At 38.6% G+C, this 27458-nt stretch overlaps 1 protein-coding gene across 1 annotated transcript in view; it reads right to left on the reverse strand.

Moving 5' to 3' along the window:
• Slc39a12 (solute carrier family 39 member 12) overlaps positions 1 to 27458 on the reverse strand; it is a 99697-nt gene that overhangs the window by 60104 nt on the left and 12135 nt on the right. Inside the window, exons 5-7 of the mRNA XM_038334700.1 lie at positions 20128 to 20297; positions 12218 to 12392; positions 1583 to 1752 (exon numbers count right to left, since the gene is read on the reverse strand). Coding sequence (XP_038190628.1) covers positions 1583 to 1752; positions 12218 to 12392; positions 20128 to 20297 — 515 coding nt within the window. The remainder of the gene's footprint in view (positions 1 to 1582; positions 1753 to 12217; positions 12393 to 20127; positions 20298 to 27458) is intronic.

The raw sequence follows: 27458 nt of genomic DNA on the forward strand, positions 1-27458 counted from the left end.
GCTGTGCCTCCTGCCTCACCTGGGTCCCAACTCAAGTTGTCATTTCGTTTCTCATAAAGAAAGAAGCCTCAGAAGACTTCAACAGACAGCCATGTGCCTGCTGCTTCTGACTTCTCAAGGAAAGAATTCCAGGGCTGTCAGTAAAGGATTCATCTCACAAAAGCAAGGGCTTGACCTCAGATCTCTAGCACTCACATGAAAAGCTGAGTGTCACAGCATGTATCTGTGATCCCTGAAACTCAGCAGCCAGCCAGTGTGACCAAATGGTGAACTCCAGGTTCTGTGAGAGACCGTGCCTCAAACAGTGAGGTGAGGACTGGCTTAGGAAGACATTGGTAATAATATCTAGCAACCACAGTTATGCCCAAACACATGCATGCATACTCATACATGTAGGTGATGTAGGTGCATGCACACACAAGCATGTACACACATGCACACACACACACACACACACACACCAGAGGGAGGGAGGGAGGGAGGGAGGGAGGGAGGGAGGGAGGGAGGGAGGGAGGGAGGGATGGAGGGATATTCCCATCTCTACTCATCATCCGGATCTTCGGAAACATCTTTTCCCCCCTCCTTCTGCTCCATCTTCTTCTTCCCCTCTCTTTTCTTCTTCTCCCTCTTTCTCCTTCCCTCCTTCGCCTCTCCTCCGTCGCTCTTCTCTCTTCTCCTTCTTCTTCTTCTTCTTCTTCTTCTTCGTTCTTCTTCTTCTTCTTCTTCTTCTTCTTCTCTTCTTCTTCTTCTCTCCCCATCATTATTACAGTGAAGAAGAGAAGTCTATTCTGGGGCTCAACCACAAAGACAATGATGCTAATGATGACAGTATGGCAGAGACTCATGCAGGGCCAAGGAACAAGGAACCCAGAGAACAGCCATCCAAGAACCCATTTCCACCATAGCTCTAATGAGGCAAAGGCACAAAATGACATTGTTGAAACCTCAAGAGAGGAGATGCTGTGGAGGAAGCCTCCAGACACAACCTGACGGTATATCTGCTACTTTTGGAGCAGCTGTGAGAGCCAGAGTCAGGACCAAGCTGGGAGAAAAGCTACTCTTTCCTTCATTCCTAAATTTTCCCTGGTGCTTCCCCTTGGCAGAAACTAAGCAAAAATCCAACTGGCAAGAAATCAGAGAAGAAACAAACTTTGAGTCAGAACCCAAAAGCCGGGGAAAATGGATCTGATGCATGATGGTGGAAGGAAGGAGCTGAGAAAGCCAGCATCGCGCTTGTAGACTGTGTTTATGTGCGCATGCGTGTGCGTGCGTGCGTGCGTGTGCGTGTGCGTGTGCGTGTGTGTGTGTCCTGCCTGTTATAGTTGCTTTCTGAATCTTTCTTAATCCGAACCAATAACCTGACCACCTTCATTTCGAAAACAAAGATAATGGGGCTGGTCTCGACATCTGCTTGTCTCTCTCTTCTCTTCCGTGGGTGCAAAGTCACTTTTTTCCAAGAAAAACACCAGCCATTGTATTTGTTCACTGAGGTTCACACCAAAAATTTGCATAAACATCTCAAGTTGTGGAATGGAAAGAAAAACCAGACAGAACCCATCTGCGATAGAAAGGAGAAGATTACCTGAGGGATGAGGTGGAGCAGGGCGTCCCCAGAGAGGGTGCCCACAGCCAAGCCCACGAACAGCTGTAAAACAAGGCCGTAGTTCTCGCAGCTGTGAAAAAGGACCAGCGCCGTCCCAAGCATCGAGCCCAACGTCAGGATCGTCACAGCCACTGTGCTGTAGCCATATTCTAGTGAAAGGAGATGACAAAGGCTGTCAGTGTGCATTGCTGTCCACTCGTGCCTCAACTAGCAGAAATTCCAAATCCACCCTCCTACTGTAAGTTTACTGGGACATACGATGATTTTATAAATTTTGTGTGGAATAAAGGATTACTTTCCTTTTTCAGGTAAAGAGGGAACTGCTGTGATCATCTATGATTTGCTGTGGTCTAAATGTTTATTGTCCCACCCCCAGCCCAGTCCCCAAAGGTGACAGTATGAAGAAAGTGAGACGCCTTTGGGAGGTCATTAGATCATGAGGGCTCTGTCCAAGAGAATGAGGAAAGTGCTTTATAAGGAACTTCCAGCAGGGGGAGACAGTGAGGCGGTCCCAGTGTATGAACCAGAAATTAGACCCCATCACCACCACAGCTAAACAGAATCTACCAACACATTGATCTTGGGCCTCTCAGAACTGGGAGAGATACATTTCTGTTGTTTATGAGTCAACAAATTATTTTGTTACATCAAAGACTAAGTTTTCACTGTGGCTTTGAAGCTACCCCATGTTTCTTTGTTTTATTTTAACATTTTATTGATTCTTTGGGAACTTTATATCATGTACCCCAACTCCACTCACCTCCCAGTCCCTCTGTATCTCCCGTAGCACGATCCCCCCAAAATTAATTATAAACAAAACAAAAGCAAACAAAAACCCCACTTCACTCCTCTGTCTTTCCAACACCTCTTCACTCATCTTAATGGCTTCAGGAACTGCGGGGTGTCACACAGTGCACCCTTGTGTCCAATCAGCCCCACCCGCTGATTGCAATGAGTTACTGGTCTGGTTCAAGGCCTCTGGCACACCATCATCACCAGACCCTTACCAAAACTCCTCTTGGATATCCTGTTGTTGCCTCAAGCCATGGAGATCCTATAGATGGCTCAGCAGTTGGGAGCACTAGCAGCTGCTTTTCCAGAGGTGCTGCGTGCAATCGCCAACAACTACATGCTGGCCATAACCATCTGTTGTGATCTGACAGAGGATCTGATTCCCTCTTCTGGGATGCAGGTGTTTGTGCAGAGTTACCTGATATTTTATTTTAAATCTCCAAAGCAAGCAAATTCCCAGTTTTCCCACCACCCACAGAGAAAGGCATGTCTTCTACTGCCCAATGCAACATCCCAGAGAGACACAGTACTAGCTCCTATCTCATTTTATACACTTCAGGGACAAGGAAGTTGTGATGAGAGAGCATGAAGTGTGGCTCCATTGTGGACCTGCATTTATGAACAAACTGAACACACCCTTCAGCAGAACTTCCTCCTAATGCTTCCAATTATTACATATGTAAAAATTAATGGTACTCTCAGTAACTAAAATGGATAGTTTTATAGCTTAAAACTGATCCATCAATATGAACAATTGATAATATACATTTTAACAATCTATATTTTAGACTCTTACAAGAATTCTTATAACCTCTAAAATTTGTTTCATGTATCTAGGCCTCCAAATATTGATTTAATAATCAGCAAAGTAAATGTGGTGGTTTGAATTGGTTATCCATCTGCAGAACCTTGAATCATCTAGAAGACAACACTCTGAGTGATTTTCTAGCTTAAGTGAATCATGGTGGAAAGATCCATCTTAAGTGTAGACAGCACCATTGTATGGAAAGAAATCCCGAACTGATTAAAAAGGAGTCTGTGAGCTGAGCTCCCTGCTTTCTGACTTCGTCTGTAATGTGATCAGACCCTCAGACTCCACCATGACAGCCTGCTCCCTGGATCTGTGAGTCAAAGCAAGTTCTTTCTTCTTTACACTGCTACCCTTGGGAATCTTCTCACAGCAACTATAAAAGTAGTTGATACAGTAAGATTCTAAGATTCTTTTTTAAAAAAATTAATATATGTGTTTGAAAAAATCAAGAAGAAAATGGAATACTTCAGCTATCATAATGCTTAAAACTAATTGCAGTTTTAAAGATTTTATTTTTATTGTTTCTAATGGTGCAATATGTGTAAGAAGTATAGCTTAGCATAAGCATTGAAGAAACCAGGATTGTCAACCACACAGGCCTATTTTCTTCAACAAATGAATGACTCCTAGTCACCTGGAATGCCAGAGCGAAAAGTGATCAAGCTACTTGGTGATCCTCTGCTATTCTATTAGGAGCCAGCCTCCACCTGAATTTCCCAGTACCCAGGGCATTGTATAGAGCCTGATCCTGCAGTGAATAGAACACATCCCCGTAAAAGAGGCCCCGTGTACTCTGCTGCTCCACCAATAGAATCTATCCTTGTATGGCTTCTCTGCCTTTTGGCTAAGCATTTGTTCAACTATGTTTATAGCAGCATTATTTGTAATAGCCAGAACCTGGAAACAACCTAGATGCCCTTCAGTGGAAGAATGGATGAAGAAAGTGTGGAATATATACATATTAGAATACTACATGGCGGTAAAAAACAATGACATCTTGAATTTTGCATGCAAATGGATGGAAATAGAAAACACCATCCTGAGTGAGGTAACCCAGGCCCAAAAAGATGAACATGGGATGTACTCACTCATAATTGGTTTCTAGCCATAAATAAAGGACATCGAGCCTATAATTCATAAAAAATCTTAGAGAAGCTAAATAAGAAGGTGAATCCAAAGAAAAACATATAGTTATCCTCCTGGATATTGGAAGTAGACAAGATTGCCTGACAAAAAATGGGAACTTGGGGGTGGGGTGGGATGGGGGATGGGGGATGGGGAGAGAAAAGTGTGAAGTGGAAGATGGGAAGAGCTTGGGGGAATAGGATGGTTGGGATATAGGAAGGGTGGATATGGGAACAAGGAATTATATATTTTAATTAAGGGAGCCATTCTAGAGTTGGCAGAGACTTGACTCTAGAGGGGTTCCCAGGTGTCCAGGAAGACGCCCCCAGCTAGTTCCTTGGGCAGCTGAGGAGAGGGTGCCAGAAATGTCCAGATCCTATTGCCATACTCATGAATATCTTGCATATCACCATAGAACCTTCACCTGGCATTGGATGGAGAAAATGACAGAGCCCCACGTAGGAGCACCAGACTGAGCTCCCAAGGTCCTGATGAGGAGCAAAAGAGGGAGATCATGAGCAAGGAAGTCAGGACCGTGAGGAGTGCATTTACCCATTGAGTCGGTGGGACAGATCTAATGGGAGACCACCAAGTCCAGTTGAAATGGGACTGATGGAACAGGGGACCAAAACGGACTCTCTGAATGTGGCTGATGATGGAGGAGGACTGAGAAACCAAGGACAACGGCGATGAGCTTGAACTCTACAACATGGACGGGCTCACTGTGAGCCTTGTCAGTTTGGTTGCTCACCTTCCTGGACTTAGGGGGAGTTGGGAGGACCTTGGACTTAACATAGTGAAGGGAACCCTGATGGCTCTTTGGCTTGGAGAGGGAGGGAGTGGGGGTATGGGTGGAAGGAAGGGTAGGGAAGGGGGAGGAGGAGGGGAAGAGATGGAAATTTTTAACAAAAAATGAGAAAAAAAAGAAGGAAAAAAAAGAGTAGAATCTATCCTCGTGCTAATCACAGATCCTTCCTCTAGGCCCTAGCCCTGAACTCTGTTCATCAGCCAATAGAATACATTCTTATTGTAAAGGTCTCAGGTCCCTTCCTGTAACCTTAACTATAAATGGTTATAAACGGCCTTACTCAGGAATGACAATCATATCTTTGTTTCAAAAGGTTAATAACCATCTTACAATCCTACCTTTGTTTCCACTACATCTTGTTTTGACCACCTTGCAAATCATGTCTTTGTTTCAGGAGGTCTTTGTGGCTAACTTGTTATGCCTATGCTCTGCTCCTGTAACCCTGCCTATTTGGTACACCAAATCATCCATTTGGAAATGAGCTATATAAACTTCATTTTCATCATAGACAATACTGACCTATTTAACCCCCTGCCTTGGGGAGGGGACCTATCAAACCCCACCACTTAGGGAAGTGAGGCACATAGATACAAAGTGTCTTTGTGATGTGGGATTCCCCTCTGTATGCTGTGAATATGTTTTATCAACATTGGTTAATAAAAAAATCTGCTTTGAGCCTATAGCAGGGCAGAATATAGCCAGGCTGGAAGAGATATATAGAGAGAGTAGGTGCAGTTGAGAAGATGCCACGTAGCGGCCACCATGTAGCTGCTGAAAGAGACAGATGCTGGAACTTTACCCTTTACTTTACTTTAGCCACAGCCTTGTGGCGATACACAGAATAGAAATTGGTTAATTTAAGAAGTGAGAGTTAGCTAATAAGAAGTCTAAGCTAATAAGACAAACAGTGTTGTATTTAATAAAGTTTCTGTGTTATTATTTCGGGTCTGGGCAGCTGGGAAATGAACAAGCAGCCTCTGACTACAAAATGGCACCCAACGTGGAATGACTACATACACATAAAACCTGAGAGAGCTTAAAAAGGAATTCTAGACACATAGACACAAACACAGAGTTTACTGAAGCTTCTTGGTAGCGGTATTTTTTTTCAGATGAGCATAGGCATGGCAGTGCCTTTAAGAGAGATCTTCCTGACTCAGCATTGGCAGCAAAGGCTGCAAGGCTTCTTTAGGAGAGGGCTTCTTGGTTTGTGCTAGTTGTACAAACAGCTCTGGCTCTTTCAGGAGGCTGAGCACTTAAATGGGGCCTGTGAGCAGCATGTTACAAATTGCTTAATGGTGGCATAGACCTGCTGTGACTGTAGAGCTGGAGCAATATGCCATGACTCAGAGGCAGAAAACATGCCTCTGTCATATTGGACTGGGTGGAGCAAGGAGATAGGAAAATGGAGTTGGTCATAGCCATGTCTGTTTAGCATTATAAAATAGTGCTCTTGGTCAGAAAGTAATAACAGACATGCACACACGCAATAAAGACAGATTCAGATGAAAGAGACCTCTGAATGGATCACAGTGTTGGATAAGTGTGCATAGACTTGGGAGAGACAATAAAAACAATATGGACAGCTATGAAGAGTAATAGTTCTTAAAAATAAAACAAAGTCTTTAAAGAGACAGAAAAGTAACTTAAAGAGTACAGACATAAGGATATGCTCCTTTGGTAAAGAGGCTCTGCTTTTGTTTCCACAGAGGATGAGAACCTGTGGACTCCTTACAAACTAATGTGATTTGATGGACTAAGACCTCCCAAAGGGTCTCCATGAACCCATTTCCCCAAAAAAATACTTGCCCCACAAAAAGCAGGAAGCAGTTTGGAAAAGTTATGCACAAATTCTCAAATGTTGTTTATAAATGTTTGTTTTCATTTAAAGGAGGATATGATATAGAGATAATTTGCATTTTATGGATTTTGGTCTATTGATACAAATTTAAGATCAATTTTGTTACATGTATTTTTGCTCTTGTTTAAGGTATTGTGTTTGTGCAGCTTATTTAAAAATGTAAAGTATAATTTAAAACACAGGTTAATTTATAGTTATCTATAATAGTCAAGCTTGTAGTCACGTTAGGTTTTCTAGATATACAGAGATATATTTCAGTTGTATAGATAGTCTTCAAACCTTTGAAAGACTTACAGAATATGGGATCTAAAATGTTTTAAGAACTTAGGACTTTTCATGACAATGAGACACATCTGCTCCTGACAGCACCAATGTTCTTCAAGACGATGATGGGCATTGACAAGGCTCCTAAGGACTTTGTTAGCCATTTGGGCAAGAAACTTCTCTTGTCTGGACTGATGGATGATATGCTATATAAACTGGACACGCAGAACCCACAGAAAAATGACTGCTGAACTTGCCTAAAGAAGGTGAGACAGCCCTTCTGGGTTCCTGCTTCATGAAAGAGTCTGCCAGACATTCTGCAGGACACAGAAGAAAGTGACTGACAAACTGCCAATATAGGCAGAACTATCTTTGAAATTTCCTGTTTCATGGAAGAGTCCCCCAGACACGATGGGCCTGTAAGGAGAAGATGGATGCCCCTATGTTGCAGAAGAACTTGGGTGACTGTCCAGGCAGCGAGATGTCTCTGTTAATTCTAGAATTTTGGAAGTTGCTTATAATGCACTTCCTGTTTACTTAGGTAATATTATATCCTTCAGGAGTCTTTGATGGAGTTGAAGAAAGATAGTTATAATTATAAAAGATAGATTCAATATAAAACTCATAAAGATATGATAGATGATAGTATATTTTTCTTAATTTGTGAAATGTAAATGTACTAAATATTATAACTATAATTCTTGCTTGATAACTGCTTTGCTATATGTAATTTTGCTATGTTAAAGTTAAAACCTTTTTTAGACAGAAAAAGGGAGGTGATATGGGATTCCCCTCTATGAATATGTTTTATTACCTTTAATTAATAAAGAATCTGCCTTGGGCTTAAAGAAGGGCAGAATATAGTCAGGCTGGAAGATATATAGAGAGAGAGTAGGTAAAGTCGAGGAGATGCCATGTAGTCACCGCCATGTAGCTGCTGAAGGAGACAGACACCAGAATTATACCTGGTAAGCCACAGCCTTGTGGCGATACACAAATTAATAGAAATGGGTTAATTTAAGATGTTAGAGTTAGTTAATAAGATGCATAAGTTAGCAGACCAAGCAGTGTTGCAATTAATATAGTTTCTGTGTTCTTATTTTGGGTCTTGGTGGCCGGAAAATGAATGAGCAGCCTGTGACTACATCTATGTTTGTGCACATCACTGTGTAGGTGCCTACAGAGGCCAAAGGTGTTAGATTATCTGGAGCTGGGGTTACAGGCAGTTGTAAGTTATTTAATATGAATGTGAGGAACCAAATCTGGGTCCTCTCTAAGAGCTGTGCATAGTCCTTCCTGCTTAGCTATCTCTACCACCTCAACTGTAGTTCAAAGAAAATATTCTTTTCAAGTTTATTATATTAGAAGAATCTTGCAGGAGGCTACCATGAGGCCCCACTCCTAGCTGAGGGGATGGAGAGGTAGTCATATCTTTCACGGATGTCACTGCTGGTAGGTTTCATCAGCATGTGGGCAGCACTAACTTGACTCCCTGGTTATTTTTGTTTGTTTGTTATTGTTTTTATTTTTTAAGAAGAGAGCAGGAAGTTGGGGGATGTATTGGGGATTTGGGTTAGTGGAAGAAGAGAATTAGAGGTAGCTATAAAAATACATTCTACATAAGCATAAAATTGTCAAAGAACAAATATAAATTTATTAAGAAAGTAATGTTCCTTTCCCATCACACTCAGGCTTTCTAGGAGGCTCACCCTTCACATCAGATCATTTTAGTGATGCAAAGGGGTACACAGCAATAAGCTTGAGGTTTTAAGAGGGAGCTTTATTTATTTCTAGTTCTCATTTTACCAGGATCAAGGGAGTTGGTAGTGTACCAAGACGAGAAAAGAAATTGCCAGTTATCAATCTTCTCACCTCCTCTGCTACCTCTTCACTATTGAGCCTCTCCATAATGGCCTAGGGGACTATGAAGAGCTGGTTTTCTCGATTTGGAAATACAAAAAAATTAGTTGTTTCATAGTTATGTGAATATACAGAGCACTGCTGAATTATACAAAGCAAAGCAATTAGGAGTCAGGACTACAGGCCAAGCGGTACAGCATGTGCTGAGAACTCATGGGGCCTGGCTCCCTTCCTCTGTATCTGTGGAAAGGAGTGAAGATAAATTTTATGATGTGCATATTTTACAACAATTAATTTTAATAACTTTAAGGATGGCTGGGATGGTCATATACCTACACAGCTGTTTTATTTCTTTCTAATTTATTAAGCACACAAGGACTCCCATGCTATTAAAACATGTTTGAAGGTTTTCATAGCCCATCCATTCCCAGCTGGACTTTATTCGCAAGTGCCATGGTTCTCACCTAAATACACAAAGTTATTAGAATTTCAACATGGGCAACTCAAGGTTTCTAATAGTACCTTTAAAAGACCATAAAGTGTCAAGAAAACCTCATAGGGCACTTCAGAGTCTGGACGGATCTCACATCCTATCCCCCTGTTCTTCTCTTTGTCCTGTGGGCAACAACAAAGCGATGCTGCAGGGAAAATGGACATTTCCATAACTTCGGAGCTTGTAAAGTCTCTTTAGGTCCTCAGTGAGTTAGATTTTGCCTTCTTTCTTGCAGGTAGGATATCTCGGAAGTGATAAACTTGTTGTTCTCAGCCCCAGGCCAAGCATGATATCTTGATTGGTGACTGATAATTTAAAAAGAGTTTCTGTCTCAACATTTCCCATTGTGACAGAACTTGAACTACACACTAAATTATAGGCCTTGCCTGAGCAGCCACTTAAAGCATTTAAAATTTAAAGGTCTGAAATTTTATCTGAACATGGTCATATGTGTCCTTTCTAGAAATAAGGTTGAGGGTGGCACTTAAGGCATAGGTTAAAACCCACTGAACTCTATTTCATTATTAATGTCTCCCTGTGTCCCTCCCACTTTAATGCAGCATCTTACATTGCTCTAAGTTTTAAAGCCTTCGTTGATTACATGATGCCACATTTTAAATTGCAGAGACAGCTGTTACAACGTGTTCTTTACTGTCTGCTATCAATGGTATATTTTTAAAGATTTCCCTAGAAGAGTCTAGAAGTTCAAAAAAAGAGGATAAATCATTCACCTTATTTTTCATAGATCTTAGGTTCAAACAGCTTTTCTGTAAGGGGTTTGTATCCGCCAGGCACCAGGCCAGGTGGTGGGAGTGTGACCATGTCCACGGGTGCTCATAACTATCAAACTACTGTCCCCATCACTTGTGGGCAGCAATGAGTACACATGTTGAGTTTCTGGGCTTCTCACCTTCGTGAAGTGTTTTTCCTTCCAGTAGCTATGAAGTTTTAGGTATAGCCACCTATACCTAAAGTATAGGTATAGGGCACCATTTTGGGGAAAGGTCATAAACATAAACAAAACATGCTTTTGTTTACAAAAAACCTTCAAAATGAACTACTACTGCTCAAGAATCCATTGTAGCTTACAGATGAATAGTTGAATAATTCAATTTTTAAATGGTAGGCATTACAGTCTATCACAGAGACCATGTTCTAAAAAATATGCATACTCATATATATTTATATATCAAAATGTAAATATACACCATATATATATATATATTGTTCATATATATCAGATGTATGGTCATATTAATGAAAGTGCTTGAAGGGTTATATTTTCTTTATATCATAGCTATTCTTGGGCACCATTTTTGGGAAAGGTCATAAACATATAGCACTTTAATGTATTTCACATATTTTTAAACTCTATCCAATCTGAACCTGTAGGTTCCCTACAAAAATCAATGAGTCACTGCTATAGTAACTCAGAGGGAGCCAGGAGAGTGTAGTAATTGATCCCTGCACAGCTAAGGCCACCAACCATTCCTAGAAGGCTGCCATCTCCCTGAATTGGGCACCTCCAACACAGACCAGCTCATGTGCCTTTATTTACCCCAATATGCTCTCATGTTTCACAGGTTCCAGGATGTGTGGATTGCTGAAAGTCCTGTACCAGGTCACCTACTTCCCAGTGAGTTGAAAAAAGCCAGTCCCGAGAAGTGGAAGTAGAAATTGCTTAAGATCACACAGGTCCTGAGAATAAAGGATATGTCTCAGGTATACATTTTAGATTCTAATACTGATATGTTTTCTCTTTTACCCTGCCACTTCTCAACTATGAAGGAACCATAGAGGTGTGTGTGTGTGTGTGTGTACGCATTCATGAATGTGGAGGCTGGTATCAACACAGTGTCTTCCTCAACCGCGCTGTACTATTTTTTTAAAGCAGAGTTTCTCACAGAACGTAGAATTTATCAATCTGCCTAGATTACAAGCCCCTGGGATACTTATGTCTCTACTTCCCCAGAATTGAGACTACAGGCACATGCCACTACACCAGCTTTTTCGCTTGGGTGCTAGGAACCCAAGTCAGGTTCCCTTGGTTCCCTAGTAAGCACTTACTGGTTCATCTTTCTTCAGGCCCCTTAAGAATCGTAGAACTTTAAGATGCTTCATGATTTAGTCAAATATGAAGGCCAGAAACAATTTTCATGAATTATATACAAAATATTAAATATTCTTTGAAAACAATTTCACATGTTGGTACATATCCACAATTCCAGCGAGCATTTGGGAGAACAAAGCAGGGGGAATCCCACCTGGGTTACAAAGAAAAACTCTGTCTCAAAGGTGACAAAAAAATTCACTGGGAAACATCAGAGCAAACAGAATCAAGGACCCCAGGACTGACTTGCTCAGGTTTGACTTCCAGTGTCATCACATGTACAATTTCTAAGCTGTGGCCTAGCATATGCATATCTGTGCTTCTTCATCTGCAAAACGAGAAAGAAAGCAGCCACTCCTCGCTACATAGACAACTTAAATAAGTTGGAAAATGCACAGTGCTTAGGACCGCTCCTTCTACACAGTAAGCATTCTCCATTTCCTGCTATTACCACATGCACTGTGCACACTGGTGAGGAACCCAGACTTACTCTCCAGAGTGGTGGGTGGGGGCTTTTCTTGGTGGTCCTTGGGCGTTTGGCAAGAGCAGCTGAGTAGTTGCTGGACAATCCCTGGACTTAGCTGCTTAAAGTCCTCCTTAGAAATAGATGGACGACTACGGTTCTGTAGAAATATCTCCACCAGCTGCCTAGCAGAGAAGCAAGCCTGTGTGAAGGAAACACGCAGTTACAAATCTTAGCCTTCAATCGGGCACAACAGCCACTCAAGAAGCCCAAACTCCACAGGACCGCAACAGCTCGTGGAAACATTATCGCAAGTTTCCTAGCTCCTTTTGCATTGTTAACCCTTTGCTACCTTCCAAGGTTTATTTAAAAATCTGAAGTATGTCTATTTTATTCTGAGAATCATTTCATATTCCTGGCATGCATCTTTTCTTTCTGGTAACTAGAGACTGAATTTCACCGTGTTGTATGGTGTTCTAACCAGTGATCCCTGAGAAGTTTTCATAGTTTCCTTTTCTCCTACTGAAAAATGGGGGAAGCTTTGCATGGATAAAGCTGTGACTTTGCATGATGGAAAAGAGCCTGGTAGTGATGAAATCTCTGGCTTTGGTACCATCTCACTTAACAAGGCTGAGCCAGAAACAGTCTCTTCTTTCAAAAGACATGAAAATTTAAATTTAGAAGGGAATGCAATATCAGATAGCCAGGTAGCCAGTATGCATATTAAATAGTAGGGTAACCTACCTCTGTTAACATTCTCTACAAAAAAAATAGCAGCAATAACTGTTATTTTTTTTACCTTACCTGGCATATCTACAATTTTATGGGTTTTTTTTTTATGTTACATAGGCGTGCTTAGACAAAACTCAAATAAATGCAACACACCTTTAAAATCTGTCATAAGGTATTTGTCCATTTTAAAAGTAAAATCTAGGGTTGTATGCATCAAAAATCACAACTTTAAAAGTTGGGGCTTCTATATATGTGTGTGTGTGTGTGTGTGTGTGTGTGTGCTGTGCATGAATGTATTTGTGTTTAAATGTGTGGACATGTGTACATATGTGGGAGCATATACATGTGGTATGTATGCACATGTGGATGCCTGAGGCTGACATTGGGTATTTTTATCTATTGCTCTCCTTTAGTACTGAGTCAGGGTCTCTCATCTCTCTCTGAACCTTGAACTCCTCATTTCAGTTAGCTTAGTACACAGCTTAACCAGGGAATCCCCATCTCCATCTCTCCAACACTGCAGGTGGGTCACTATGCTGACAGGCTTTTACAGGTATCTGAGCACCAGTCCTCAGATTTGTGGGATAAGTATGTTACACACAATTACATCTTCTCATGCCTTAAAACTTTTAATGAGAAGAGAATATAGTTCTGATATGGGTAACTTTTATTCAAATAACAAACCAGTGCCCATGTGAACTTTAATTACAACCAGTACAGGATTTTTAGGGAAACAAATCAATGATTTACAAGTCTGGCCTGATTTTTCTATGGTGTAGGATATAAGAAGTTTTCAGTAAAAGCATGTTAATCAAGAAATAATGAAGAAACACTTAGTGTTTTTCCCCCATATCAAAATATTTGGTGGTGACTTTGTGGGTAATAAAGTTTTACTATGGCCAGGAAATATTTGGTTTCATGAAAGAAAAGCCACACAAACAAGAAAACCAAAAGAAACCTACAATTAAAATGAGACAAAATATCACCTATGCATACAAAAAGAAAGCCTAGAGTGTAAAGAAAAATCCAAAATCTAAACTGAAAAGTCAGAACCAAAGAAGCACATTCATGCCTGCTCCTGCATCCCAAAGACCCAAAGGCACATATACATGCCTATCCTTACATGTCAAAATATTTAGATGTGCACACATGCTTGCCTGTAAATGCCAGGTATCTTCCTTATGCTTCCGTGTGTGTGTGTGTGTGTGCATTTGTGTGTTTATGTGCATGTGTGTGCATGTGTGAGTGTGTGTGTATGCATTTATGTGTATGTACGTGTATGCATGTGTGTGTGCATGTGCATGTGTGTGCATGTGTGTGCATATGTGAGTGTGTGTGTGTATTTCTTTTCCCAGTATGTTCCTCCTAGTCTATAAAAACATAGCCATGTATGTGCCCACTCTAAAGTGACCTTTTAGTAAAGCTCTGTCAAAACACAGTTACAAGGATGACACATGGTGAGAGAGGCTCCGGGAAAAAAGGCAGAGGGCCTTTGACCTCAGTGCATTCTGTTCCCAGGATTGTTCTTGGATGTGATTCCGTGCCTTTTGATACAAGGATTTGCTTTCAATTTATAAAACATGTTTATTCTTGTTGGATGTCAGAACATAGCTATAGAATCTAATCTGGTGAAAGGACGTGCTTAAGGCTGTTCTCAGTGTACCCTGAATCTGGATATGGCCTCTGTCTTGCTTTCATGCTTTCCCAGATATAAGCTACAGTACATGCCAGACAATTGTGTTTAAATTGATCAATCCTGAGAATGTTCTGAGAAAGAGCTGCTTTGATATTATTTAGTATGTGCTTATTGACATTTACATGTTTTTCTGATCATGTTTTTTTTTTCTAAAATCAATCAACCTTCTTGGCTCATTGATTTCCTTGTTCTATTAGTGTACTCAGTACACTGAAACTGAAGTCATTGTCTGAAGCATTAGACTGCAGTCCATCCCATTCTTTAAGGTCTTCAAATCCCAGGTCTCACAGACAGATCTACTTAGGTCCGTGAAGTCAACAAGTGGTGCCTGAACTGGGAAACTGAATGAAAAGCTAAGAGAGGATGCAAGGACCTCTGAAAAGGAGATAAGCAGGGATCACTGTGTGGCTAAAAGCAGGAAAACCAACACCACGTATTGAGTTGATACATCATTTCATAAAAAATAGTGGTACCACAGTGTCTAAAGCCCAGCTGCAAGAATGTTGAGATTTAATAATAGAATATAATCCTTGGTTTCCTGAAAAGGGTACTCTAAATCCCAGAATATGGTATCAAATGAAAGAAAATCTAGTTAAAGTCCATATACGAGAACAGTATTCTGGTACAATTCTAGGTTACTTGGGCATTGATATGCACTATAATACAAACAATAAATGGTGACAAGTCCAAAGATTTGGAAAAGGCTATAATAGCATTCCGCCTGGATGATGGCTATCCCATGGATAACTTGATGGAGTGTCCTTGCCCTTCCCCTAGTCTTCCAAAGCCTATTTGTTTTATCCCCTCCCCAAACAACAGAACACATCCAGTTATGGAAACATAGCATACAGATGCCTGGGAAGAGTGGCTAGACACTCAGGTGCGGGACCAATGACCCTCCAAACAATCCTATTCTATGTGAGAATGCCAAGTGTAATGTTCAATAGTGCTGATGACCTTTTGTAAGGAAATACAACTGGTCCTATTATTTTGGTTGGGGACCAGTGCTGTGTTACACTGACACAGAAGTAGCTTTTAAGGGTGTCTTAGTTAGGGTCTCTATTGCTGAGAAGAGACACCACTGATCATGTCAACTCATGAAGGAAAATGATGTGGGATTCCCCTATGTATGTTGTGAATATGTTTTATTACCATTGGTTAATAAAGAAGCTGCTTTGGCCTATGGCAGGGCAGAATATAATCAGGCTGGAAGAGATGGAGAGAGAGAATGGAGAAGTCAAAGAGACACCATGTAGCAGTCGAAGAAGACAGACACCAGAGCTTTCCCTGATAAGCCACAATCTTGTGGTGATACACAGAATAATAGAAATGGGTTAATTTAATATGTAAGAGTTAGTTAATAAGAAAACTAAGCTAATAGGCCAAGCAGTGTTGTAATTAATACAGTTTCTGGGTGATTATTCAGTTCTGAGCAGCTTGGAAACAACTGAGCAGCCTCTGCCCACAGAAAAACATTTAAATGGGGCTGGCTTACAGATTCAGAGGTTTAGTCCATTATAATCTTAGCTGGGAGTATGGTGGCATGCAGGTAGATATGGTGCTGGAGAGGTAGCTGAAAGTTATCAATCAAGATCTAAAGGCTGCAGGAAGAGAGAATGATACTGGGCCTGGCTTGAACATTTGAAACCTCCAAGCCACCCCCTGTGACATGCTTCTTCCAACAAGAGCACACCTCCTAATAGTGCCTCCCTTATGAACCTATAGAGGTCATTTCATTCAAACTACCAAAAAAGGGACATGGAAAGATTAACATGGAGGTAAATGCTTGTCATCTTTGGAAGAATATCATAGATACGATTTGAAAAAGCAAAGTCTGACAGATGCATTTGATGCCTAGCAGAGGTGATAGAAAAAAGAAGAGATGATGGTAATTGAATCTAAGACCTTGCATGCATTAAGCAGGTAATCTATTCCCAAAAGACATCTCTAAACTAGAAAATGACTTTTTCAAAGACATAATCACAAGAATATGTGATATTCCACAATAATGCATTAAATATCTATGGGTACAACATCTAGTATTGTTAGGAACATTAAGTATTTATTTTTTAAAAAAAAAGTCATGGGACCAGCCAGGTAGCTCAGTGACTAAAAGTGCTTGCCACCAAGGCTTCAAAGGCCTAAGTTCAATCACTTCTTGAGACCTACCAAATGAAAGGAGAAAACTGAATCCTTTAAGTTTTCCTGTGACCTCAAACATGAATGTGCATATATATATACATATATATATATGTATATATAGAACACTATATATAGTCTTCTAGAATAGTGATGCTTATTAAAGATATAAAAACCAAAATAATTAACTTACTTAAATAACATTTCCTAAATAATAGACTAATAAATCACGAATATGCTATTAACCAAGCTATGTATACATTCTGTTTCTGCAAGCTTAAGCAATTTCTACCTCTATGCCTTATCATTAGGATAAAATAATACAAATGTAGCCTTATGAAAAAGTTTTCCTATGATTGAAATAATATAGTCCCACACCCAACACATAGTAAATAGTCAATAAGTGTGAACCACTTCCATGAAACATTAACTTTTGAACATATTAATGAACCAGGCAGAAAAAGATTCTACCATAGAAGTTTGAGCAGTGTTAGGCTTCTTGAGAGTAAAGAAATTTGTTTCCTAAGACTCTTCTCAAGACTCAAGTGTGGCACAGTGAAATGTATCTTAGTATCTACTAAATGAGCTGAGAAAGAAATCAGAGAAGCATCACCCTTACAATAGCCACAAATAGTATAAAATATCTCAGACTAACTCTAACCAAACAAGTGGAAGAGTTGTATCACAAGAACTTTCAAGCTTTGAAGAAGGAAACTGATAAATTAGAAAGATCTCCCATGCTCTTGGGTAGGTAGAATTAACATAGTAAAAATGGCAATCTTACCAAAAGCAATCTATAGATTCAATGCAATACCCATCAAAATCCCAGCAAAATTCTTTACAGACCATGAAAAAAACAGTACTCAACTTCATATGGAAAAGCAAGAAACCCAGAATAGCCAAAACAATCCTGTACAATAAGTGAACTGGAAATATCACAATCCCTGACTTCAAACTACTAAAGAGCTACAGTACTGAAAACAGCCTGGTATTGGCATAAAAACAGACAGGACGACCAATAGAACCAAATTGAAGATACAGATATCAGACCACAGACATACAAACACCTGATTTGACAAAAAAAAAAAGCAAAAAATATAAAATGGAAAAAAGAAAGCATATACAACAAATGGTGCTGGCATAACTGGATATTAAGTTGTAGAAAAATGAAAATAGATCCCTATCTATCACCATACACAAAACTCAAGTCCAAATGAATCAAAGACCTCAAGATAGGAAGAAAACTGCCCTGAACCTTATAGAAGAGAAAGTGGGAAGTACACTTTAACACATTAGCACAGGAGACCACTTCTTAAATATAACCCCAGCAGCACAGACACTGAGTGAAACAATTAATAAATAAGACTTCCTAAAACTGAAAAACTTTTGTAAAGCAAAGGACATGGTCAACAAGACAAAAGGGCAGCCTACAGAATGGGAAAAGATCTTCACTAACCCTACATCATACAGAGGACTGATCTCCAAAATATACAAAGAACTCAAGAAATTGGCCATCAAAAGAACAAATAATCCAATAAAAAATGGGGTACAGACATAAACAGAGAACCCTCAACAGAGGAATCTAAAATGGCTGAAAGACACTTAAGGAAATGCTAACATCCTTAGACATCAGAGAAATGCAAATTCAAATAACTCTGAGATTCCATTTTACACCTTTAAGAATGGCCAACATCAAAAAAAACTGATGACACCTTCTGCTAGAGTGGATGTGGGGTAAAGGGAACACTCCTCCATTGATAGTTGGGGTGAAAAATGGTACAGCCCCTTTTGGATATCAGCAAAACCCAGCAATACCACTTTTGGGTATATGCCCAAAGGATGTGCAATTATACCACAAGGACATGTGCTCAACTATGTTCATAGCAGCATTGCTTATCATAGCCAGAACATGGAAACAACCTAGTTGCCCCTCAACCAAAGATTGGATAAGGAAAATGTGGTACATTTACACAATGGAGTACTACACAGCATAAAAAAATGACATCTTGAAATTTGCAGGCAAATGGATGCATCTAGAAAACATCATATTGACTGAGGTAATCCAGACCCAGAAAGACAAATATCATATGTACTCACTCATAAGTGGCTTCTAGACATAAATCAAAGTTATCAAAAAACATAAAACTAACCTACAATTCACAATCCCAGAGAACCTAGACAACAAAGAAGACCCTAAGAGAGACATACATGGATATAATCTATATGGAAAATAGCAAAAGATAAGATCTCCTGAGTAAATTGGGAGCATGGGGATGATGGGAGAGGGTTGAAGGGGAGGGTAGAGGAAGAGATGGGAGCAAAGAAAAATGTATTGCTCAATAAAATCAATAAAAAATTAAAAAAGAATTGTGAGCTGACCATGGAATGTCACCACAAAGAGCAGTAATGCCTTTGATCCCAGTTACTAAGGAGGCGCTGACAGGAGCCTTGCAAAGACAAGGCCTTTAAGAACTAGATAAAGTATTCAGACCAGACTGGAGAAACTGACACTAAAGACAAAAGTTTGGGGTTGGAGAGAGGGCCCAGCATGTTAAGTGGATGCCATGTCAAGTGTAAAAACAGAGTTTGGATCCCCAGAACACACATAAAATCTGAGCAGCTGTGGCAGCCCACTTGTACTCTCGATGTACTGCAAGAACAGACAGCATTGCAAGATCAATCTGGCTTGCTAGACAGATAGAATCAGTGAGTTCTGCATTCAAATCAAAGACCCTGTGCCAATATATAAGGTGGCAATCAACCAGGAAGATTCTACTACCTCCTCAGGCCTCTACACACATGGGTACACATGTGTACACACAAGCATGCATGCACACATATGTGAAGGAAAAAACTAAAAATTTTTAATAGGGTTAAGGATGTAGTTCAAAGGAACCTATGCCTAGGTTCAAACCCCAGAACCACGTGAAAGGACCAATCTATTATATGTGTATGCTTCCATTAGTCAAAGCACAAAGGAATCTTGCCCTAATCCATCTTAAATTTGTACTGCTTATCATTATTTTTACTTATGTAATATTTAAATCCCCCACTGATTTGTATGATTCATAAGGGCTGGGCCTATCTTCACCCAGTATGGCATTTTCTATGCCAAGGTAACTACTAACTCATAATAAATGCTTAGTGTATCTTTTCTAAATTAATTATTCATATGTTTAATATGGACCTAGAGAAAACATAAATATTTTAGCTCTATTTCTATGTCTTTAGAAATCCATGTACAGAAAAAGAAAATTATAAACATATCACAAAGAAAAATGTTTATTATTTTCATAAGATTTTAATAATTCTGATAGAACTATCAACTTCCTTTAGCAATAAAGAATGATAACATAAAAAATAAAAATACCTGATTCCAGGAAACAGAACGGTCATCGGACTCTTTCTCCATTGCTATAGATGTCTTAGGATCTCCCCAACTGTGTATTGTCATGTTTTCTTTTGTTTGGTGTTGATGGAGGGCATCCTTTTTGGCACAGGCCCTTCTGGTAGAGAGTGTGTTGAGGAGTTGATCTAGTTCTAGAAATTTCAAATAAAATCTAGTGTCACATGGAATAGACAGGTCACATTTTAAGTAGTCATAATTTCCAAGTCCACAGCTCAGACTTTTTACAAAGTAAAATTGGTTTATGGGTATAATGGAACAAAGCTAAAGAGTATTTGTACTTTACATGGGTGCTGATTCCCTCTAAAGACCTTGATTAAACTTGGATGAAAAGTGAATCATCCCAGAATAATCCTACATTTTTATACCCTAGAAATAACAAAAGTAAGCATCCAGAGAACATACATTTCATTGAGACATGTATTTTATTTGCTATAAATCATATAATGAAGGGGAGAGAGAAATGGCTCAGGGATAAAGGCATTTGTTGCCAATCCTGAAGATTCAGTTTGATTCTCAGTTCCCACACGGTGAAAAGAGAGAACCAACTCTAGGAAGATTTCCTTTGACCTTCATTTATGAACTGTGGCAAACTCATGTGCACAACCATATACATGTAAACATACTCATGCACTTACACACATACACATACAATAACTACAATGCAATAAAAACTCAAATGAGAAAATGTAAAGTAGAAAGTGGCCTGATCTTCAGAACATTTACAAACTGAAGACACTCTACATCCTCATCAGATTGTATATTTCTTTATTGTATATAAACCAAACAAAATACTTTGCTTTTAGAGGTATATGCAGAACAAAGAAAATAAATGAAATTAAGGTTAGAAAGGTTCACTAGATTCTAACTTTTTTAAAATTCTGCCTTGATGGCACACATATATTGCAGTTCAGTTCCATTCAATTCATTTCTACACTTTTAAAATTACTTATACAAGGAATGATTAAATAGTCAGTGTATATGGCATTACTCTTCTTATCTGTGAATAAAATAGCTTTGTAATTTTCCTGAACAGTATAATTAGTTATATAAAAATATACCAAGCAATTTATTGTAAATGACCAATTTTCAGCACAAAAAATAATATGAGCTTTCAAGATAACTGAAAAAGAGAAATAACAAGTGATGAATACATCTCTGGGGAGTCCGGGATGTTGGATTTATTTTCAAAGTCCTCAAGGAAGTAAGCAAAAGTATGTTTAAGGAAGTAAAGGAAATCATACTTAAATAATAAAAGTGAAGAATGGCAATAAATAAAAAAATTTCAATAAGAAGATAAAAATTAAACAAAGTTCCAAATATATTATATAGTCTTAAGATAAATAATCACTAAAGCACTAAATAATATATGTGAGAAAGCAGAAGGTAAAAAAATCACTGATCATTTATAGTGGGTAACAGAAATAATCCTTCCTGAAGAATAGAGAAAAAAACTGGAGTAAGTTTCAGAGACTTAGAAAAGAGCAGTTATCATCAACAGACATGGATTGACAGCCACAGAAAGAAAGACAAAGGATAATGAAAGAACTGATGAAAAGAATGGCCAAGAACTTCTCAAGTGTGCTATAATAATCTTCATTAGCATTTCAGGAAACTTATTAAACACCAACCGATTTAAATAAGACAATATTCATGTTCAGACACATTATAGTCAAACTGATGAAAATCAAAGATAAAATCTTACAAAGTAACAAGCTAAAGTGATTCATATTTGTGTGGCAACAGATGGATAACTTCCTATCTGAACAATGAAGGCTTCACTTGTCCCCCAAATAGTAGGATGACATATTCAAAGAACTGAAAGAAACAATTGTCAATCAATGGTTTTATACTCAGCAAAACAGTCCCTCTCAATGAATTAGGGGGAAAAAAAGAAACAAACACCAAAATCCTAGCAAACAGTGAATGATAGAATTCTTTGCTAGTATCCAGATATGACAAGAAATACAGAATTAAATTCTTTTATAAAAGATGTGATTTTGTTTATAATTATATGCATATATGTGTTTGTGTGTCTATATATGTGTGTATGTATGTGTGTGTGTGTGTGTGTTTGTGTGTGTACAGTTGCCTACAGAGGCCAGAAAATGGCATTGGGTTCACTGGAGCTGGGTTTTCAGGCAAGCTGCAAGCCTCCTGATATGGATGCTGGGGTCAGAATTTCAGTCTTCTGAAAAATAAGCAAGACCTATTTACCACTGACCCATCTTGGCAACACCGGAATGAAATTCTTCCAGCTGTAAATAAATGACTCAAATTTTCCTTTTGGTAAAATGTCCAGGTTATTCAACTTTATTGTAAGAAATGGGGAGCTTTAGAAACATGAAATTTTAGGTTAATGAAAGAAATTCTGTAGCTATATTTATAAATATAAATTTAATGAGAACGCACTGTAGTCTTTTCTTTCAAACTCAGAACCATAGGAACACAAATCACCCACAAAAGTACTTAATACTGTATTTCAGTTATTAACTAAAGCAGGTATGTAAGAGAGCAAGCAAAATTACAGGAACTGGAAGGAGACAAAGCCATAACTGCTTGGAAATGATGCAAATATATATCTGACACTCCTCAGAAAAGCAATGTAAAAACAATAGTCTTAATGGAGCAGGTTATAAAGTTAACCTATAAAAGTCAGTAGCTCTCACTTATATAAGAACCAACCAGGGGCTGGAGAGATGACTCAGAGGTTAAGAGCACTGACTGCTCTTCCAGAGGTCCTGAGTTCAATTCTCAGCAGCCACATGGTGGCTCACAATCATCTATAATGAGACCTGGTGCCCTCTTCTGGCATGCAAGCATACAGGGAAGGAATGTTGTATACATACATACATACATACATACATACATACATACATACATAAATAGAACCAACCAGAAGATACATAAAAGAAAACTTCTTTTAAGATGGCCAGGAAGAAAGTGAGCTGCCTAAACATAAATGCAAAACGGGGTTTCTGGAAACTTATATCATACAAATAATAAAACACACAAGTGAGCACAAACAAGTTGAAAGATATGTTTCATTATGGGATATAATGGGTAACATGTTATAAATGTCATTTTCTCTAAGTATTTATATAAACACACATATAAGTATGCATTCATGACAGTGTTTTTTTGAAGGGGGGCTCAACAATTTAATCATGTTAGTTATGATCAACAAACAAGCCAGGAAAATCATGAAAACAATTTATTATTTTCCTTTGAGAACATCAGCAAAGAGCTGCAGAGATGGCTCAGTGCATGCAAGCATGAGGACTAGAGTTCAGATCCTCAGCACCCAAGAAAACGCCAGTCAGGGTAGTAGCTCACCTATTATCCCAGTACTCAGAAGGCAGAGACAAGGAATCTCCAGAGCAAGCTAAGTAGACTAGCTGAATCTGTGAATATTGGGTTCAAGCAAGAGACTCTGACTCAACTTTGATGACTTTTAAGATGGAAAGTCATCAAAGAAGGTACCCAACATCAACCTCTGACCTCTGCATGATTATATATATATATATACACACATATATATATATACACACACACACACATATATATATACATATATATATATATCACATATATGTATATACACATGTGAACATGAATGTATACACATTTCACTCACAGATACACATGCAATATAAAGATCCCAAGCAAAATAAAATTAATGTAGAAAAAATATTTTCATTATAGAATTATAATATCAAGAAATAGGTAGCTAGATATTATCAGACTTGAAGGATACCATAGGTGTATGCCTCACTCATAATCAACAGCTTCAACAGCAAGGTCTGAAACTACAGACTCTCATTCATGGCCAGAAGAATAAATCTGAGTCATTCTTGGGAGAAGAGTGTGACATTCCAAAGGTCCGAGAAGGTAATGAGTTGATAACAGTCTATAACTGGTTCTATGAACTCCAAACCTCCTAAATTTACCATCTGGCAGGAAGCATTCTGATAAAGAGCAAGGCTAAATCACTACCCTCTCCTGTCAGGGTCAATCCAAATTGGCTTTTCAATCACTTACAGGAGTAAAAAATATCCCACAGGAAAGGTGTCTATTCCAGTCTTAAAAAATAATATAAAAACTGACACCTGATATCTCAATGAAAACAATGAAACCAGAAGGTCTGGTCAAGCGTTATGCAGGCATTAAGAAACCACAGATGCCAGTCTAGACTACTATACCCAGCAAAACGTTCCATCACCATAGATGGACAAAACAAGATATTCCATGACAGAACCATGTTTAACCAACACCTAGCCACAAACTAAGCTCTATACAAAGTACTAGAAGAAAAACTCCAACCCAAGGAAGATAGCTACATCCACAAAAACACAGATAATAGATGATCTCACAGCAGCAAATCTCAAAGAAGTGTAAAACACACACAATAACATCACCAACAATGAAAACAACAGGAACTAGCAATCACTGGTCATTAATATCCCTTAAGGTAAATGGACTCAACTCACCTATAAAAAGACACAAACTTACAGATTGGACACAAAAACAGAATCCATCCTTCTACTGTATACAAGAAACACACCTCAAACTCAAAGACAGACATTGCCTCAGAGTAAAGAGTTGGGAAAAAAATTCCAATCAAATGGACTTAAGAAACAAGCTGGTGTAGTTATCCCAATATCTAACAAAATAGACTTCAAACTAAAATCAATCAAAAGAAGAACATTTTGTTATCAGTTACAGGAAAAATCCAGCAAGAGGAAATCTCAAATACAACGTCATTCTCATATGTAAAAGAAACACTTCTAAAGCTTAAATCACACATTAAACCTCACACACTAATAGTGGGAGATGCCAACAACCCACAATCACTACAGGTCTGCCAGACAGAAACTTAACAAAGAAATAAGGGAACTAACAGATGTCATGACTCAAATGGACTTAATAAACATCTATAGAACATTAGATCCAACCATAAAAGAATATACCTTCTTTTCAGCACCTCATGGAACATTCTAAATAATTGACTGCATACTAGGTAACAAAGCAAACCTCAACAAATACAAAATACTGGAATAACCTCATGTTTTATATGTATATATTAGATCATCATGGCCTAAAATTAGGATTTGACAGCAACACTAATTTCAGAAAGCCCACAAACACATAAAAATTAAGCACTGCTCAACTGAGTCACCAACAGGTCAAGGAAGAAATTAAAGACATCCTAAAATTCAATGAAAATGACTACACAACATACCCAAATTTATGGGACACAATGAAAGCAATATTAAGAGGAAAGTTCATAGCACTACATGCCTATGTAAAGAAGTTGGAAAATTTTCACTCTAATGAGTTAACAGAACACCTGAAAACTCCAGAACAAAAAGAAGCAAACTCTCCCAGAGAACTAGCTGGCGGGAAATAACAACCAAGTTGCCCCTCGACCAAAGAATGGATAAAGAAGATGTGGTACATTTACACAAAGGAAATATATTGGCATCTTGAAATCTGTAGGCAAATGGGTGGATCAAGAAAACATCATATTGAGTGACGTAACCCAGACCCAGAAGGACAAATATATGTACTCACTCATAAGTGACTTTTAGATATAACACAAAGAAAACAAGCCTACAATTCACAAGCCCAGAGAACCTGAACAACAATTAGGACCCTAGGAGAGACATACATGTATCTAATCTACATGGGAAGTAGAAAAAGACAAGATCTCCTGAGTAAATTGGAAGTATGGGGATCATGGAAGAGAGTAAAAGGGGAGGGGGGAGGAAAGGAATGAAGAAGAGAAAAATATATAGCTCAATAAAAACAATAATAAAAAGAATTGCAAAAATAATAATGTAAAATTTACCTACAATATAGGTTGCCACAATGATCTTTGGTCATCATCTATTCTCACCCTGTGGGTGTTCTGTTCATAATGGCTCCTTTATCTACTGTCTATTGTCATCACTTGAGGATGTACCTTCTTCTACTCTAAAATAAACTCTGCTTATCTTCTATACTATGTATTTCTCCTATGAATTCTTCCAATGGAGATCAAAAGATCAGAGAGCAGTGGGGAGGCCATAATGAGAGCATTAGAACATCATTTTATAAGCTTCAAATAACCAATTTAGACATCCATCCGAAGCTTATGAATCTCATACAAAAGAAAAACAAATATTCCAAGTCTTCAGATGGTGGTCACCAACCATAAAAAGGTGCCCTTCACTAAATAACTGAAAATGAATACAATCTCCACCACTTACAACCACCATCATACAGATGATGCATAGAAGTGCAAGGTGACTCTGAATGCAGTCAGCAATCCTCAGGGTAAGCACCCTTTACTCCCTACAACAAAATTATCTGTGATAAAATAGACAGAATGGGAGAGATATGCCACTTGTAAAGGAAATAAGAAATTTACCAACAGCTTACATTTTATGGATTATAGTTTGTGTGCGTGTGTATGCACGCATGTGTGTCTGTTTGAGTATAGGCACACACATACATGTCATGCATGAGGAAGTCTAAGGTGCCAGTCCTTGCTTTCTACCTTGGTAGAAACAGGGTCTCTTGTTCCCACTATGTATGTCAGACTAGCTGGCCCATGAGCTTATGGGGGATTCTGTCTGTGTATCTTGCCATAGAAACATTGGGCTCACAGATCTTTACAGTGCCTGGCTTTGTTTGGATACTGGGTTCTCAGCTTCTCATGCTTTCATGGAAAGCACGTTACCCACTGATCCATCTTCCTACTCATTTTGTAGATCTTTTCTGGCTCCAGATTCAATTTAAAAAAATAAAAATATTTTTAAAATTCAGGAAAATGTGATCCAACATTCTTCAAAACTGAGAAGTGATTATTTTTGGTTGATATTATATAATGAGATTAGAAAGAAAATCTACCAACAGATACTTGGATTCAGATATAAAAACTGTCAAACCATTTCAGATGCTTATCAAGCAATTTTCCACACTAAACACGAAGAAACATACAAAAATTAATATTCACATTTCCTTCCTGACATAGTTTCATCTCAGAGCCTCCAAATGTTGCTTATCAGAAATAAATTAAATGAATAGCTCACAAGCTACTGATGTTTAAACACAAACGGTTTACTTTTATGGTTACACTCAAGCTGCTATGGATTCTCATGAACCATTTTGAATACCATTTCATTATTCTGCCATCTCAGGCCCAATGTTATGTATCAAATAAGAGAGTGATTTTATTTAGTTAGTTCTCAAGGCAGGTTTAAAATCTGTCCATTTGACTCTATATCCCTGATTTCCATCCATACACAAGT

Source organism: Arvicola amphibius, chromosome 6, assembly GCF_903992535.2.
Source record: "Arvicola amphibius chromosome 6, mArvAmp1.2, whole genome shotgun sequence".
NCBI lineage: Eukaryota > Metazoa > Chordata > Mammalia > Rodentia > Cricetidae > Arvicola > Arvicola amphibius.